General features: G+C 31.0%; 1 protein-coding gene and 1 long non-coding RNA gene across 2 annotated transcripts; one reads left to right on the plus strand and one right to left on the minus strand.

Annotated features, from left to right (window-relative positions):
- Positions 1–4,305: 4,305 nt before the first annotated feature.
- Positions 4,306–4,845, minus strand: LOC114077124. Its single transcript, XR_003578158.1, has 3 exons — positions 4,772–4,845; positions 4,591–4,646; positions 4,306–4,509 (listed from the first exon to the last, which is right to left on the minus strand). It is a non-coding gene; the product is annotated as an uncharacterized LOC114077124 (long non-coding RNA).
- A 4,762-nt stretch (positions 4,846–9,607) lies between these two features.
- On the plus strand, positions 9,608–12,981 carry LOC107019904 (glucose-6-phosphate/phosphate translocator 2, chloroplastic-like). Its single transcript, XM_015220265.2, has 5 exons — positions 9,608–10,234; positions 10,642–10,864; positions 11,157–11,379; positions 11,910–12,123; positions 12,688–12,981. The coding sequence occupies exons 1-5, from the start codon at positions 9,701–9,703 to the stop codon at positions 12,697–12,699; spliced, it is 1,206 nt and encodes a 401-aa protein (XP_015075751.1). The 5' UTR covers positions 9,608–9,700; the 3' UTR covers positions 12,700–12,981.
- The last annotated feature ends 5,271 nt before the right edge of the window (positions 12,982–18,252 follow it).

Raw genomic sequence — 18,252 nt, forward strand, 5'->3', positions numbered from 1 at the left:
ATATATATATATATATATATATATATATATATATATTCTGATATATATTAATTAAATGAAATATTAGAGTAAATTCTCTGAACAATCAACCATGTTTGAGAAATTGTCTAAGTAAATCACTTAAAGAAATATTTCTAAGCAATATTTCAAACATGAATAACTGACGTCACGGGAGATTAATTGTCAAAGTCAATACACCTCCTTATATAAATATTATTTCAATAATTGATCTTCCACCATAGTGTATAGTTGTCTAGAGAGTAAATTAAATTGAACAAGGCCATAGAAATACAAACAAACTAGTACGTATGTGAGTATCAATTTGTCCACTAACTCACAAAAAATTTGATCAAGATATTTTTGATGTAATTATGTGTGACTTTTGGAAAGGAAAACCTAGCCGTTCAATATGAACCATGAGTGAGGCTTGAGCAGTCACATTCAGACTTTCAAAAAATTAAAAAGCAGAATTCACATGAATTTGAAGAAATAAACAGAGAATCAAGGGTTAGGAAGGAATAGTGATCTGACATCTTCTTCATGCATGGCAGTGGTGATTTCCAACACATTGCCCCACAATATATTTGATGATTTGTTGTACTAAATTTTGAACCGCAAAATTCAACATGCTTTGAGCTAAATGCCAAAGAAAATACACACTTTGTTAAGATAATCGTTAGGTGTGGTTTTACAATGTATCATACTCTTTCTGCTTTATATTAGTAGACTTCTTAAGGTTTTTTTTATTGTGTAAAATAATTAAATTTTTCAAAGTTTGAGATGAATGTTTGAAATTTTTATTCAATATTTGTATTTTCATTTATTGAATTTTTTTTTCTAAGAGATAAATTACAGTAGTTACAAAGTTTAGATTTATAATTTCACAGAGAGAAATAGTAAAAATTATATACGGAAAAGAGCCTAAAATATCCTCAAAGTATTGAAAATGGTACAAAATTACCCTTCATCACCTATTGGCTCCAAAATACCCTTTCCACCAACCTATTGGGTCCAAAATACCCTTGTCATCCACATTTTGATATCAAAATTGACCCTTATTTAACGATTTTATATTTAAACTATTTAAATATTTTTGTAAATACGTGGCACTCAACTATTTTATAATTTAACTTATAAGTATAATTTATAAATCAATCCACTACCCACCCATTACTAATTAAATCCCTCTAAAATAATAAACCCGTCACATTATTAATGCAACAACAAATTAGCTACTGCCAATTGAGTGGTTTTAAAAATTTGAGGCGAAAATATCTACAGAAGTAAATTATCATGCATTCAAGTGTCTAAATAAAAATTACCGATAAACTTAAAAGTCTGACTATGTTCATCTTAATTATTCTTACGTCTCAATTATGTGATGTTAATTTATAGGTAACTTTTTTTCAAAATAATATATTAAAGGTTTTAAAACAAATTATAAATATTTATAAAATTATATTTAAAAAAAGTGCATGAATTAATTCGAAATGTATTACTTCTTTACCTTTAATCATAAATTTCTAATACAATTTTAAAAGAAAATGTCCTCCTAAATAAGCGGCTCAACCTAAATTTAATTGGCGCTTCGATCGGACTCGAATAATTTTGGATGTCATTTTCAGGAATCTATAATTTCATCGTGTTTTAGTAGTATTTATGACGATTTCGATACTATAATTGGATTATTAATTGGGTGAGGTTTAGTTAGTAATGAGTGGGTAGTGGATTGGTTTACAAATTATATTAATAAATTATATTATAACCAATAGTTGGATGCCAAATATTTTTAAAAATATTTAAAAAGTTTAATTTTAAAACAATTAAAAAAGTGGTCAATTTTGAACTCAAAGATGGATGACAAGGGTATTTTGGAGCTAATAGGTGGATGAAAAGGGCATTTTGGAGCCAATAGGTGGATGAAGGGTAATTTTGTACCATTTTCAATACTTCAAGGATATTTTAGACCCTTTTCCGAATTATATATGTCTTTGGATATTTTTCTTAAGATGTGTATTGTATTGTCTCACAAATTCAGTTAAATGAAACAAAAGAAGTATTATATATATTATTTTGATAAATACAATATATTTGAATAGACTATCATTTTTTTGATATGTCATTACATAATAATATTGATCGTAGATCGTAAGTAAGGTATGCGATACGCAGAGTCGGATTTAGAATTTGAAGGTCGGGGGTGTCACACTGTTCAAGTAAGATAAAAGGACCGATTGCTTTAATTTTGGTGTTTTCTTTTAGATATTATGTGATCATAGATAACTAAACAATTTAATTTTTATTTTCTTTTTGGAGTTAGATGTCTTATTCGCTGAAACTTTGAGAAAAAACTTCACATTAAAAATTTGAGCTTGTAGAAATCATATAATAATATTAACATAATATATTCATCTTCCATTGACTTTATGTGTTGTTGGAGATATAAAGTTGGAAAAGAATAAAAAATTATAGTTTCAGCCTATTCATCTTACTTAGCAAAAACGTCGGTGGAGATCGAAAGAACCTTTAAAGTAAAAAAAACATTTTTGAAACTTATATTTTTTCTAAAATCTACTATTTAAATATATTCTTAATAATATTTATTTGACGCTCATAATTCAGTATTCACTAATTGAAAAAAAAAATTAACACATTACACTCATATCAATAAATTAATAATTAGTATAAGAGAAAGTAAAAAAAATAATTATGAAAATGAGTCAACTTGAATTAATAAAGAATAGTAAATAAATAAGAATAAATGGAGAAAAAGAAAAGAAAAAGAAACAAAGGAGCAAGCAAAAAAACAGTTGTTGTTGAGGTTTGAACCTGCATTGACTGTGTGGTCATCCTCCTCCTTCGCCAATTGGGCTATTCCGCAATGCAGTCATTAGGTGACAAAAGTAATATATATTTAATTGTTATACATATATACATACATATACAACGATTTTTCCGAAATCATTGGATGTCGTGGCGCCACCACCCGTCCACGTAGATCTGCCCCTGGCGATACACATAGACGTTTACTATAAAAATAGAATATTAAAAATAAAATAAGAATATTAAATAAGTAAAAATAAAATGACAAGATTTTAAAGGTGACAATATAATAATACCAAGTTAATAGCAACAGCAAATGAGACTTTTTTCTTTACATAAAGATGAATTTAATGATACCATACAGTAAAATTTAATACTTCCTTTATTTCATATTTTACACTTTGTTTGATCATTGTTTTCCATTGTTTCATAATGTATTGTATTGTATTATACTCTATTTTACTGTATTATATGGTATATACAGTGTTTGGCTAGATTGTATTGTTTGTTGTTGTTTAGTAACATTTTAATTGTTTGGTTTGATTGTATCGTACTGTATTGTAATTGGAAAAAATTCATATATGGCAAACTTATTTGATTAAATAACATTATATGGGTATAGTTTACCTAATTACATTATATGGGTATAGTTTAGTTATTAAAGGTGTCTTTAATTTTGTATATAAAGGTTTTTTTTTTATTTATACAATTCTATTTTATAAAGTTGTTTGTAATTGAAGCATTAAATATGGTAACAATAAATTAAGATAATGCCACAATTTTAGGGAAACGCCCCTTTTTTTAAGCTAAACGTTCAAATTCAAAAAAAAAATTCATACAGCCATTGAAACAAAAATATAATTTTGTTTTTTTGCTCTTTGTGAAACTGAAGTTCAGCAATTTTTGCAATCGAATACAGGTAAGTTTTTATTCGATGAAATTTATGATATGTTCCCATCTTTATAAATAAATCCAATTACTTTGTGTATATATATTTATATATAAAAAAAATAATGAGCCTTTAATATACAATCTCCTACTACCAGCCATTAAAAAGACATATACATATCATTTTTTGTATATGTATATATACTTAATATGTACTAACTTCAATAATTGTATATAACTAATATAATATTCAAATTCTAATCATATATTCAAATTTTCAATCTGTATAACTAAGTCCAATTACTTTTTTGTATATATATACAAAAAACAAAAATTAGTTATATTGATATGTGTACATGAATATATTAGTTAAACATGATATTATATTCAATAATTTGTATATAACTAATAGAATATACAAATTCTAATCATATATTCCCGTATACAATACTTAAATATACTATATACAATTACTAAACATGAAATATACTATATACAATACTCAATTTAATATTTTTTGTATATTGACAACTAATTAATAAAAAAATTGTATCTAACATTGTGTTTTAGACACTACCTCATGATTATGATGTTCTTCAGATCCGACTACTTCAGAAGCATTTTCCTCTGATTCAATGTTTACAGCTTTCCTCTTTCTTCTTCCTTGTACAATTTTAATGCCTCTAGCTTTGGCATTTTTAATAACTTGTTGAACTGCCATAGGGTCGTTTTTTTTCTTTGATCTCAGCTCTTCCATGGTTTGTTCTTGTATAACTTGATTTGATTTTCCCAAAGACCCTACATCAACCCCAAAATCTTGAGTTAGCCCCATTGAAAAGGATGGTAAAATGTCAACAACATTGACATGCAAAGGACTACCTCTTGTAATCCTCAATGATGAAGATGATTCATTCATTGTTTGACCAATTTTAAATCTATCAATAACAAAAAATCGATTATTTCATCAAAATATATGAAAAATAATAGTAAACAGAACACATATACAAATTTTAAATAAGTAAAAAAAAAGGGTAAACAACTAAAATTAAGGAGTACTTACGAAATTGACTTCAACTTGGGGAGGGAACTTCGACTTCGGGAGGGAGAAATCTAATTTTGGACAACAATTTGAATTTCAAACCGGCTAGCTGGAGTATTAACTGTAGGAGAAAACGTTGGAATGTTAAAAGGAGAGAGAAAATTGTTTGTGAAAAGGAGAGAGAAAATTGTTTTGTGTATAATTATATACAAAATTAGAAAATAAGGTTTTTATACAATTGGTTACATAATAGGTTGTGGACCCCATTAATTATAGCAAAAAAAATAAACTATAATTATATAAGGTAAATAAATTAAACTATACCCCTATGATATAATTAGTTATGAATGTTTGCCATTTCATATAATTTTCCCATTGTAATTTATAATTTTACTTAAATATCCTTAATTATTCTAAGGTAAGAGGTTTGACTAGGTTCAAATAATTAAAATAAAGGGTAAAATAGTATTTTGAAATATTAGGTAAAGATATAATTGGAAAAAGAAATTAAGTAACAATTGAAACATACCAAATTGGTTGTTCCATAAAATAGGGGTTTCCATTGTTATGTAACAATAATTTTTAACAATACAGTACAATATATTTTAAGTAACAATCAAAACAAACATTGTCGGTATAGTAATGATACAATACAATACAATGAATAACAATGATCCAAATATGAAGTAAGTTAATTTTGAGGTGTTTCGCGTCTTTAAGAAAAACAGATGACATAAATTTAATCTAGTTTTTCAGTTTTACCCTTATTAATTATTGTCAAATTTATGATTAAAATAACTAAATATTAATTAATCACTAATTCCAATACTAACTAATGATGAGTAAAAGTAGAAGAACATTGTAAAATAGTCTTGAAAAATCTGAATAATTAAGTTAATTTAAAAAATGAAAAATGTCTCAAAAATTAACTTAATATGAAATGCAGGAAATAACAATTACAACAAGGGAAAAGATATAAGAAAACTCCGAACTTGGTCCGAAAACTCACTTTAGCACTTAAACTATAAGGGCGTTTAAATACCCCCCGTAACATCTTTGAAATGAATTAAAAACAACCCTGAGATTATTATCCCACTCTCACTTGCCACATCATAGCAATGTAAGTGCCACAACGTCATATCAGCACCACATCATTAATTATTTTCACCATTTTTCTTCAACACTTCTTAAAATTAATTTACATTAATTAATAAATTCAAAGTGCATTTTCTAAAATTAAAATTAAAAATGTTGACCAATTTTTATTTTACCCCATACCCAGCCCCCACCCACCCTCTTACTTCTTTCTTCTTCTTTCTTCTTCACCATTTCTTACTCTTCAATGTTCATTTTCCCCCTCTCCATATTTTTCAACTACGTCCATCATCCAAACTCCTTTCATCGTAACTCTCAAATCACCGCTGAATCTCCATTACTAGATTCTCCAAAACACCAACAAACAACTGAATCACCACTTCGCCATCACTTTCTTCCTTAAGTCATCATTAATAGTGAGCTTCGAAGCTCTTAGAGGGAGAAACAAAACAACAACAATCAACCTGTTTCTCTTCCTTTCACGTCTTATTTGATAAACCTCCAAAACCGGAGAGATAAAGGATCTACCATCACTACCTTCGTCTTTGTAAAATTAAAAATAAAAAAAATCATTGATTTTACCTTCGCAAAGTCTGGTAAATTAGCAAGTTTTTTTGCTCTGGTGAAAATCAATAAAATTTATATGTGTTAAATTGACTTCAATAATAAGATGGTAGTGTTGAGTTTTGTGGATTACTAAAGAGATTGTGAAATTGAAGTAGTTAATAGAGTTAAAGGAGAAGATGTAGGAAAAAATGATGCAGAAGAATCTATAATGGGGAAGCAATAAAATAAAGAGAATAAAAGTTAAAGTTTTATGGGCCAATAAAATTGTTCATATATTTTAATATAAGTTAATATATTAAGAAAAATAATATTTAAAATATTTTATTATATATTGACCGATAATAATATGTCATTTGTATGATTTTATACTAAATATTTCTTTTTTAACTCCTTCACACGCTATTAGGAGAGTGAACTTACTTTCTTTGTTATGTCATCCTCTAGGGTGATTTTTAATTCATTTGAAAGATGTTAAGGGGGTATTTAAGCACCTGTGTAGTGTAAGTGAAAAAATGAGTTTTCGGACCAAGTTCAGTTTTTTTTTTTTTTATGTATTTTCCCTAAAACAAACATGGTTTTTAAGCTAATAACACAATACAATAGCTCTTAGTTGGTTGCTTTGTTTTGAAAGGCATAATACATAAACATGATTCTTAACTCGACTTCGGTTGGCAAGTATGCCTTTTAACTTTAGGTGTGCACAAGTAGACACTTAAACTTGTATATAAATTGAACAAGTAGACACACGTATCCTATGTGTCATAATACACGTAGGACGGCATGTAGGACACAAAATTGTAATGTATGGTGTCATGTAGGATGAACATGTCTATATGTTCAATTTTATATAAGTTTAAGTGTCTACTTGTGCACACCGAAAGTTAAAGGTCATGTTTCTAGTTGAAGCGGCTAAGTTAATGGTCATGTTTATGTATTATACCATACATAAATATGCCCTTTTATTTTACCTCATTTCATATTTACACCCTCTAACTTAAGGTGTGCATAAGTAGACACTTAAACTTGTATAATGTTGAATAAGCAGACACATGAGTCATATGTGACATAATACACGTAGGACACCATATAGGATGCAAATTTTCATGTAGGATGCTACATAGAACATGTGTCTATTTATTAAATGTTATACAGATTTAAGTATCTACTTGTGTACACGTAAAGTTTGAGAGTATAAATGTGAAATAAGATCTAAGTTATTGATATATTTATATATGTATTATGCCCTTTTGAAAAGTAATGGATCTTCAATATTCATAAGAATATATATTTGTAGGAGCGGTATGATTGTGTATTATCTGCTAATTTAGTAGACAAAATCAACCTATCATTATCAATAACAAGTTAATTATAGGACTTTGTAGGAAGAGACAAATGAAAGTATACATATTTTGCACGTGAGCCAAATGTATTTTGGAAAGAATCTCTTTATATATCCACAAGATGGTGGTAAGATTTTCATTTATTCTATCTTTCTATATTTGATTATTTATGAAATTTTAATGAGTATATTGTTATTGTTGTTGAGTCTAGCTATATACTAGATAATTCACCTTTGTATGCCAATAATTGCGATCACAAACGAATGCAAAGATTTGATGTTTATTGATTTTGCATTCCATTGAATTTTTATTTTTTTTGAAGAAACTATTTATGGAGATAGCATCAATCATACCAAAGTTGAACAAATTTTAAGGACGATGGAAAATGACAGGAGTTCAATAATTAAGAGTATGATGGTGACTGCAACGATGCCTATGCATTTCGTTATTTATTTTTATTTTTTCAATTTGACACCAACGGTGATTTTCAGTTGAGAATTTTGTGTGCCAGAAGTCTAGTGTCAAAAGGAAAAAAAAAAGAAAGAAAAGAAAACAAAAACCCACGATAAAAATGTAGAAAATATGGAACAATAAGTAATTTGCTTTACCGAGCTATTGTTAATTTTCAAGAATTGTGACCAAGAGAGACTTTTCAAATTATTGAATAGATAATGTCATGCATTGTGATTTTCAATTGCCTTGTACAAGACTTTATACATTGGATTGGTTGTAGTATGGGATACTGATGAGTTTATAAGTGACTTATATCGGTCTGAAAAATATACAGGGTAGATCAAGAAAAAGATAATTCATGATGAGGTTGTTCTAGGAATGTGTATATTCTTTGAAACTAGAAGTTAGAGATGTGGCCAAAAGTTTGGAGAACGGGTGCGGGGTAAGTATATATGACATGTGGAATGTAACTGAGGAGAATGCCCCTAAGAAGTACAAAGGTGAAAATGTTTGCTTAAGGAAGTTTTCCAATGATGACTCTTCTCTTTCGTGCATCGCATAGTTCAACGTTAGTGATGAAATTGGGCTTTATTAGGATCCTAGATCTTCAAATTTAATGTTTAAATTACTTTTTAAGTACGCGCTGAGTGAAAGGTTCAAGAATTTAGGACCAAAAACAATATACTATCATAGCCTTCTTTACTAATACTCTTTCATATACTAAAATCCACAATGCATCCATATTTGGTTGGATAACTGAAAAAATGTATATTATAGTTATATGAAGTGCAAATCATGCTTGGGGAGTCATACCCTTGATTTCTATAAGGTATCTAAAGTGGTTACACATGTTTGGAACCCAAAAAAGGAAATAATAGAGTGAATATATTACAATATCTCATACATGAAGTCTAATTAGAAAAGGATGTACGCCGAATATACTTAAACCGTGAAAAAAGAAAGAAAAAACAAACATATAGTCATATAAAAATTACTTCAATTTAGTGAAGATGTGGTTAAAAAAAAGGCAATAAGGTCCAAACTCCAAACTCAATTTTGTGCACAAGTCAAGTGACATGCGAACACTTTTTTCACCATTAGCCTTTGAGACAAGAAAAAGCCAAGAGCCCAAATTCAACTTGTGCACAAGTTCAAATGACACATGAGAAGTTGCTAAGAAACTCAACATTTGTAACACTAGACATTTACCTCTGCCTTTTGCAATATGTATATAGACAGCTCTTTTGCAACTAGCTACCCTTCACAGCCTCTTTCGGAGTTCACTTCTTTATACTTTGACAACCCTTAATGAAAATTTTGTCTCCACCACTTTCCCCTTCCCAAACAGACCCCTTCCATCACCTTTAAGAAATACTACTATATATTCAAGCCCCTAAAGTGCATTTCATTGTATACTAAAGTACTACTACTACTACTGGCCTCACTAGTCTTTTGGCCATAGTAGCAAGATACTTATTTTAGTAGTACATTTCAAATGGCCTTCTCTGCTGGACAATCTTATGCATTTTCAACAAATTTTGATCCCTTGCAACAAAATTTATGGGGTTCTAAGCCTCATATTTCATCATTTTCCCTCAAAGATATCAACTTTAAACAATGTTATAAGCCTAACATCTTGTCTAAAAAACCTCTATACATTTCAGCAGTACTAAGTGGATTCGGACATGCTGATGAATCAAAAGAGTACAAATCTAGGGACCCTTTAGTCCAACGCAATGCATATGAAGCTAGTCGACCCCAATCGATACCAATCAACATTGAGTTTGGCCAAGAAGCTCAGGCTGCTGCTACTCAGAAGCTCAAGATTGGACTCTATTTTGCAACATGGTGGGCTTTGAATGTTGTTTTCAATATTTACAACAAGAAAGTTTTGAATGCATTTCCATTTCCATGGCTTACTTCTACTCTTTCTCTGGCTGCTGGCTCTCTTATGATGTTGGTTTCTTGGGCTACTAAGATTGCTGAAACTCCAAAGACTGACTTTGATTTTTGGAAAGCCTTGTTTCCTGTAAGTAAAATGATGAATCTTTAGCATTTTCATCATTTTTTCTAGGCATAATACATAAACATGACTCTTAAATTGATTTTAGCGGACAACTGTGCTCTCTGACTTTGAGTGTGCACGAGTAGACACTTAAACTTACATAAAATTGAATAAGTAGACACACATGTCTTACATGACATAATACACGTGAGACACAAAATTGTCATGTAGAGATTCATATAGGACAAATTTGTGCTAGTTGTTCAATTTTGTACAAATTTAAGTGTCTACTTGTGTACATCCAAAGTTAAAGATCAAAGTTGTCAGTTTAAACCAAGTTAAAGGAATTGTTTATATATTGTGTCTTTTTTCTACTTTCAAAAGTTCATTTTTTGGATAGTGAAACTCATGTTCTGTTTTTTTGGTTTTAGGTTGCTGTGGCTCACACAATTGGCCATGTGGCTGCAACAGTGAGCATGTCAAAAGTTGCTGTTTCATTCACTCATATTATTAAGAGTGGAGAGCCTGCTTTTAGTGTTTTGGTTTCAAGATTGTTAGGTGAAACTTTCCCATTGCCAGTGTACCTTTCACTTTTGCCAATTATTGGTGGTTGTGGACTTGCTGCTATTACTGAACTCAACTTCAATCTAATAGGTAAGAAGAAAATGCATGTTTCAATTATTCTGTCCAATTTAATTTGTTTATATGGTTCTGACTTTTCACGTAGTTTAAGAAAAGTAAAAGAAGACTTTTGAATCTCGTAATCTTAAATTAAAGATATGTATAATGTATTAAAATGTCCTTTGAATATTATAAATTTATCAAGAAAGGAAAGTAACATAAACAAATTGAAACGGAGATTGTACAATTTTATATCTTAGGCTGTATTGTTTTATATGCTATTAGTTTTGGAATTATGCAATCTTTAATCTTTGATGAACTGCAGGCTTTGTGGGAGCAATGATATCAAACTTGGCATTTGTATTCAGAAACATATTTTCAAAGAAAGGCATGAAGGGGAAATCAGTTGGAGGGATGAATTACTATGCTTGTTTATCAATGATGTCTCTATTGATTCTGACTCCCTTTGCTATTGCTGTGGAGGGTCCACAAGTATGGGCACTTGGATGGCAGAATGCAGTCACCCAAATTGGCCCAAATTTTATATGGTAAGTACACATATAGTTCTTGAAATAACTGCCCTTTGGTTAGATTGATAAAAGATCCCCATGTCACTTTCACTTTCTTTGTAAAAGCAAAAACAAGTATGTCATGTCACATGTTTCCCTTTGGAATCATGCCCATAGTTTATATATATAATTCTTTCATGGTTCTGGTCTGCATAGTAAAAGTGGTCCAAGATCTTACTTCCTAAAGAAAAAAAGGTAGTCTGGTGCACAGAACATCCTATGTAAGTAGGGTCCTCATAGGAAGGACCACACCTCAAGGAGTATGATGTAGATAGTATCTACCTTGATTCAAGCATCAGTGACAACTTCTACGGCTCGAACCCCTGACATATAAGTTACATGAAGACAAGTTTATCATTTCTCCAAGGCTCAACCTCCTGATGTATAGGTTACGTAGAGACAACTTTACCGTTTCTCTGAGGCTCAACCTTCTAAAGAAAGAACAAGTGAAAACAAGAGATTTTCAAGATACGATGTATTGATTTCTTATGTGATTGCTCTTTTGTTAGGTGGGTGGTGGCCCAAAGTGTGTTCTATCACTTGTACAATCAAGTCTCCTACATGTCTCTAAATGAGATCTCCCCACTGACATTTAGCATTGGTAACACTATGAAGAGAATTTCTGTCATAGTCTCATCCATCATCATCTTTCAAATTCCAATTCAACCAATGAATGCCCTTGGTGCTGCTATTGCAATCTTAGGAACTTTCCTGTACTCACAGGTAACAGAATTCTTGTCTTGAAAAAAGTATTGAATTTGATATTGTCAAATGTAATATTTTATTTTTCATATTTTACTTGGGGACCAATAAAGATCGATCAAAATAATCAATCTAGCATATGGACAACTTGTTACTCCATGCTTAGACACCTATAAGGATTGTGACCACTCAAACAAACAATAATTTTGCGCAATAATGCATAAATATACCTTTTAACTTAAGCTCATTTCAGATTTATGCTCTTCAAGTTTGGGTATGCAAAGCATACACTTAAATTGGTCTAAAGTTGAAAAATAGACACACATCATACGTGGCATCTTATATGACAATTTGTGTCCGACATACATTATGTCACATCTAGGATTCATGTGTCTAATTGTTCAAGTTTATACAAATTTAAGTGTCTACTTATGCACATCAAAATAGGACGGCATAAATGTAAAATGAGGCAAGTTAAATGACACATTTATGTAATAAGTATGTCATAAATTAAAGAAACTTTGCTTCACTTAAAAAAAAAATAGACCAATTTGAACTAAATTTGTTTTTATGTTTTTTTTGCAGGCTAAACAGTAAACACTTGTTATAGATGAGATATTATCATGTTATCAATTTGTGACTACTAGCAGTATTGTTTTTTTCCCCTAGCAAATGACCGGAGATGGATGTAGAAAATGGGCAGCCTCAGTGAATGAATGTGCCTTTTGAGTAATTGAAATGTTAACAAAAAAAATAAAAATGGCTCTTCCTAGATGCAATTCGCATCCAAGAATTTGTAATGACCTTTATGTTGTGAACTAATATGACTACATAGTATGCCTTTGTGTGATATATTATTGTAAAGTTTGATTTGCTCTATTTCATACATGTTAAGACTGCTTCTGATAATATTTGTCCGATAAAATAGTTAGAATGAAGATAGTATAGGTTTTATTGGTCAAGGAGAAGTTGTGAACATTCTGAAACAGACTCGATTCCAAACCAAACAGTGATACATATGATTCACCAATTACAAGTTACAAAGTAGAATACACACAATAAAGTAATAATGCATAAAGGAGAGATTTATCGAAAAAGAAGCAACCAGAAAGGGATCGGATGAGATACAAGACCATAGAAAGGAGATGAGTAGAGTCATCAAAATGGGCTTAGCCCATGGGGCCGGCCCAACCCAACCTATTATTGGGGCAGGTCTGGATAAGATTTTTCAAGCCTTTTTAAAATTAGGGCTTATAAATCCGGCCTTATAAGTCATTAACCCTTGAGGCTTGATCAGGGTCGAGGCAGGGTTGGTCCATGGGCCAAAACTTTTTATTAGGGTAACTTACAATAATCTAACTAGTAGATAATCTTATTACTTAAATACACGCAATGTTGTAATATTATGAATCCTACCAGATTTTAGTACGTCCAGATACATATATCTCTGAATATATGGACTCAAAATTAGGTTAATATGTTCTAGATACACTCTATCAAAATAGATTCGCATGTATCTAGGATGCATTTACAAAATCTCGCACCCTCGCCTCCTTCCAATCTTGCTTATCACTTACTTATCTCGTTCGCGTATCTGGTATATGAGATACATGCTAATTACACTAGACTTCTAGCTAGTGCTATTAAAACAACACCATTGTTTGTCATATTTGATTTGAAAATCTTCTCATTTTCTTGATGTTATAGAATTATAAGTTTGAAAATAAATGGAAAAAAAAACGCTAGTCCGCCCCTGCCCTTGGCCTTTCAAGGGTTGGGTTAGGTTGAGGATATTCAGGCCCTTCTGAATGAAGGGCCAGCCTGCCCCAGCCCTTTGAATTCCTTGACCCGCGAGGCTTGGCCGTGTGGGGCTGGGCCGGCCCTTATTGACAACTCCTCCCCCCACCCAAAAAAAAATTAAGTTTATTTTTAAAATATGTTTTTAATTTTAATTTTTGCTTTTCACCCCTACCTCGACCCCGCCCCCAACACCCACCTCCCACCCCACCCCACCTCCCAAAATAAATTTTCATTTTGTTTTTAAAAAGTATTTTCAACTTCAAATTTTTATTTTTTCACCCCAACCACCCACAAAAATTATTTTTAAAAAATATTTCAACTTTAAATTTTTATTTTTTTCAAAAAATATATTTTCAATTTCAAAAATTATTTTCTACTCTAGTAAAAATAAAAGATGTTTCTAAAAAATATTGTTCATTCATAAATCAAACACTAAAAATCATTTCCTAAAAATATTTTCTACTCACCAATCAAACATAAGAAAATAAGTCATAAATCTACTTGTTTTCCACGAAAATATTTTCCTCGTACTAAACGCACCCCAAATGTTATACATTCTTGAGTTCGGAACCTAAATAAGCCACACAAAAAATAAAAGTAACCAAAATAAGCCCCTATTTTAGGAAGTAACTAAAATAAGCTTAGTGGAAGAAAAAATTCCACTTTATCCAATATCCAAACATTTTCCGTTAGTCCATAACATATATATTTTAATATATAACGGAACTATTTCTTACACTTTATAAAATATAAGTTTTTCTTTAGAATAGAGCTTAATCTATTTAATAATGTTTAAAATGATGTTCCCAGAAAATAAACTTGTCTAGTGAAGAGTCTATTAGGTTTAAGAATATGTATTAAGGTACATAGGCATCCCATTGTCCAATATTTAGTAATATTGGGCATGTTAAAAAATATTAGCTTAAGGGTGTTAGCCAATTTCTATGTATTAACAAGTAACTTAAAGTACACTTTGATGTTCAAATGCCCTAATCCAAACTTGTTTCAATGAAGACCCTAGGCTATAATTCGTAATCAATCAGTAAACACATTATGTATGAGGCATCCAAGTGTCAACCCTAGGTACCATAGCACATAACTATTTAAAATGATCATGTAGATTAAGCAGTGCCCAAGGACATGGTGAGGGTCCTTGGACAAGAAATGAGCAGCAACACATGTGCAAACGCATGTGCTAACCAGCCAAGAGACAAGCAACCAAGCCCAACCGACTTCGGTTAGGGCGATTAGGGGGCAGGCAAGCGAACGACTCAAGCCATGAGGGGCCGAGCTCCCTAACTGATTTTAGGTCCTAACTAACATCCCTAACTAACTAATTAACCTAGGACCAACCAAAAATAACTAAAGTAAGGGATCCGACAGCCTAAGACCTAACCGGGTGACATTAAGACAAGAAACTAACTAAGAGACATCCTAGTACTTAACCTAAGATGGTCCAAAGGGTTGGTTATGGTCCTAACAATTCAGGGGTACTTTACTAATTATCCTAGGCTACTTAATTAATTAAATTAGAAACTTAATTAATTAATTTAATTGGTCGAAACCGAAACCACTAAGCAATTTCTAAATTTCGGTTAAGTCAAGCGTTCTTCTAATTCCAGTCACTTTAGGAGGGGCGTTTTTAGGTAATTTAAGTGGAGGGTCTTTAGGGTAAGTCTTGGGACGTCTATATATTGATATTAGGTCAGTTTTAGACCACAATTACACGTTCCAAATCAGAATCAAACGAAATTCTCTTAATTTCTCAAGAAACGCTCTCTTTTTCCAAACTCCTTTGAAGAACAAGAAAAGCTTAAGGAATAAGACGAAGGTTTTCGAATTTTCCAATTAAGATTTCGTGGATTATTCATCTATAAGATATGGGTTTTCACTCATGGGATTCCTTTCCCCAAGAGGTCGTTTCAAGATAAGTTTTCAAGAACTTCGAATACTAAGGTTTTTACTCTACAAAACGGATTTTCTTCCTAACCCTAGATATATGTTTTTCAATAAAAAGTAAACATTTTACATAGCTAATTTCACATGAATTGTTGAGTATTTAATTCATAATGTTTGAATGACGTGTGATACATGATATTTCTCTAAGTGATGATTTTGAATGGGTTGTTTACGGTATTTGATAACGTGTAAACATTAGGATTGGGATTAAGACTTGAATGAACCCTTTAATGACCCGTTTACCTTCTCCCATGCTATGTATTAATCTTGTACATGATTTTATGAGTTGTTCTTGATTATGTTATTGAGTATTTCACTAAGTATTATTATGAATATCGCATGATGAATAAGGTTCTTGAAAACAAAAGGTAAGTCTTCTAAAATTGTGGTTACTCTAAAATGTTTATGTTAGCCTATAAGTTGTGATTCTATGTTATGAAAAGTATGTATGATGTTGCTATGTGAATATGCTGGCTATGAATATGTAAATTGTAAGATCATGATAAGAACACGAATATGCAAGTTTATAATATCCCTTGTATGCTTTACACAAGGTGATTATGTTATGTTAATCTCACAAAAAAAAAGTTACGATGAAAGGAGAATTCTCATCTAATCTAAAGAGCTCATGACCATGTTATACTAGGAGATAATCTCCTATAACCTATGATAAGTTTATTATGAAAAACAAATTAAAGGTTATTTCAAGAAAAGGGACTTAAGCTAGATATGGGACTTGAACTAGATATGGGAAGTGTCCCTTCCCTAGTGGAAGTTAGGTTCACAATGATTCTCATGAGATTGAGGTTGCTATGTAATGTGGAACTATGGGTCTCTAATACATCTCCTATTTCTTGAACTATGTTGCCACCATAGATACTAGCTAGTGGATCCACCTAGAAAGATATGTCATTTTCGGTCATACTTTGGCCGATAGACCACCTATTTTCGGTGTGGGGGGAAACAACAGAATTCCATGTTTAACTCACATGGTCTATGTCGGTTAATGCGTATGTTCCCTCATGTAAAACGAAATACAAGTAAATGAACGTTGACTAGGGTGACTTGAGGAGTTTTCTTAGTATAGGTAGTGGTATGGGATGCTACCTAGACATTGCATAAGTTGACTCTAAGGGAAGTCCTAGGAGATTGTTTTTAAGTAATATGATGATGTGAAAGATATATGTTTATGATATATGATGTTAATCTTACATGAATGTTGGCTATTATAATGAATATGTTATTGAGTTATATTGTTATATGAAGCAAAGCTTTCCTTATGGTCTCCTATCTTATCTACTTGGTTATGTGGGGTTATAGGGCTTCACATGACCATTGCACTTGTAGGTTGGGGATGGGATCATTGGTAAGTGTTTTGTATGTTATGTTTATATGATATATTGAATATTAATTGTTAACGTGACTTTATGAGAATATGCTTTCGATTATAATCATGCTTTAAGTGACGGAATCGTTACTTGTATATGTTATATGGTATGTGCATTGAAGACTTTCATATGACTTAGCATGTTTTCTAAAAAATGATAAATGATACTTTTTCATGCATGTCCTTATGTGTTATGTGCATATACCCATACTTAGTACATATGGCGTACTAACCCCATTACTTTACATTACTACAACTGTAGGTTCCGGCCATTGAAGCATAAGGAGGTCAATTTGAAGAAGCTTGGAACTCTTTCTCCAAGTCTTGGTAGGTCCTCATGTTCGGGGATGCTATCTTTCATATTCTAGCTTACGTAGATTTTTTGTAGTTTTAAGAATACGCTATTTCCATTATGTTCTTTTGATTCTTTTGTAATAAGACCTATATGGCATTTTAACTATTATTGGCTAAGTTCAGATTGCACTCTTTAGATGGTTTCTACATATGTGAGACAATAGTTTTAGAATATCGTATGTTTTTATAAACCTTAATTATGAAGTCTAAGTGTACTTCATTAGTATATTAAAAGTTTTAAATATTTCCGCAAATTTAACTGTATGATTGTGATGAAAGCTAAGCAGAGGCTTATCTGCGACCTCTGAGAGGTTAACGACGCCGGTCTCGTTCGGATTTCAGAATGCGGGCGTTACAGATTTGACATATCATAAAAATTAAAAAATAATTACACTATGTATTTTTATCATTTTTTATTATGAAAGTTCATCCAAGTTCTATTTAAGGACATTCAAACATAGCACATTCAACATCTTTAGTCTTCTATTATAATTCATTTAAATCACAAAATAATGTCTTCTAAACCAAAAGTTAGAGTTTTGGTTTATTAGGATGGTGAAATTATATATGATGGAAATACCGTTTATTATATTTGTGCTTTCAAATACAATGCTAAATATTCAAATAATATCCGATATCATATATCTCTG

The sequence above is a fragment of the Solanum pennellii genome, chromosome 5 (genome assembly GCF_001406875.1).
Source record: "Solanum pennellii chromosome 5, SPENNV200".
NCBI lineage: Eukaryota > Viridiplantae > Streptophyta > Magnoliopsida > Solanales > Solanaceae > Solanum > Solanum pennellii.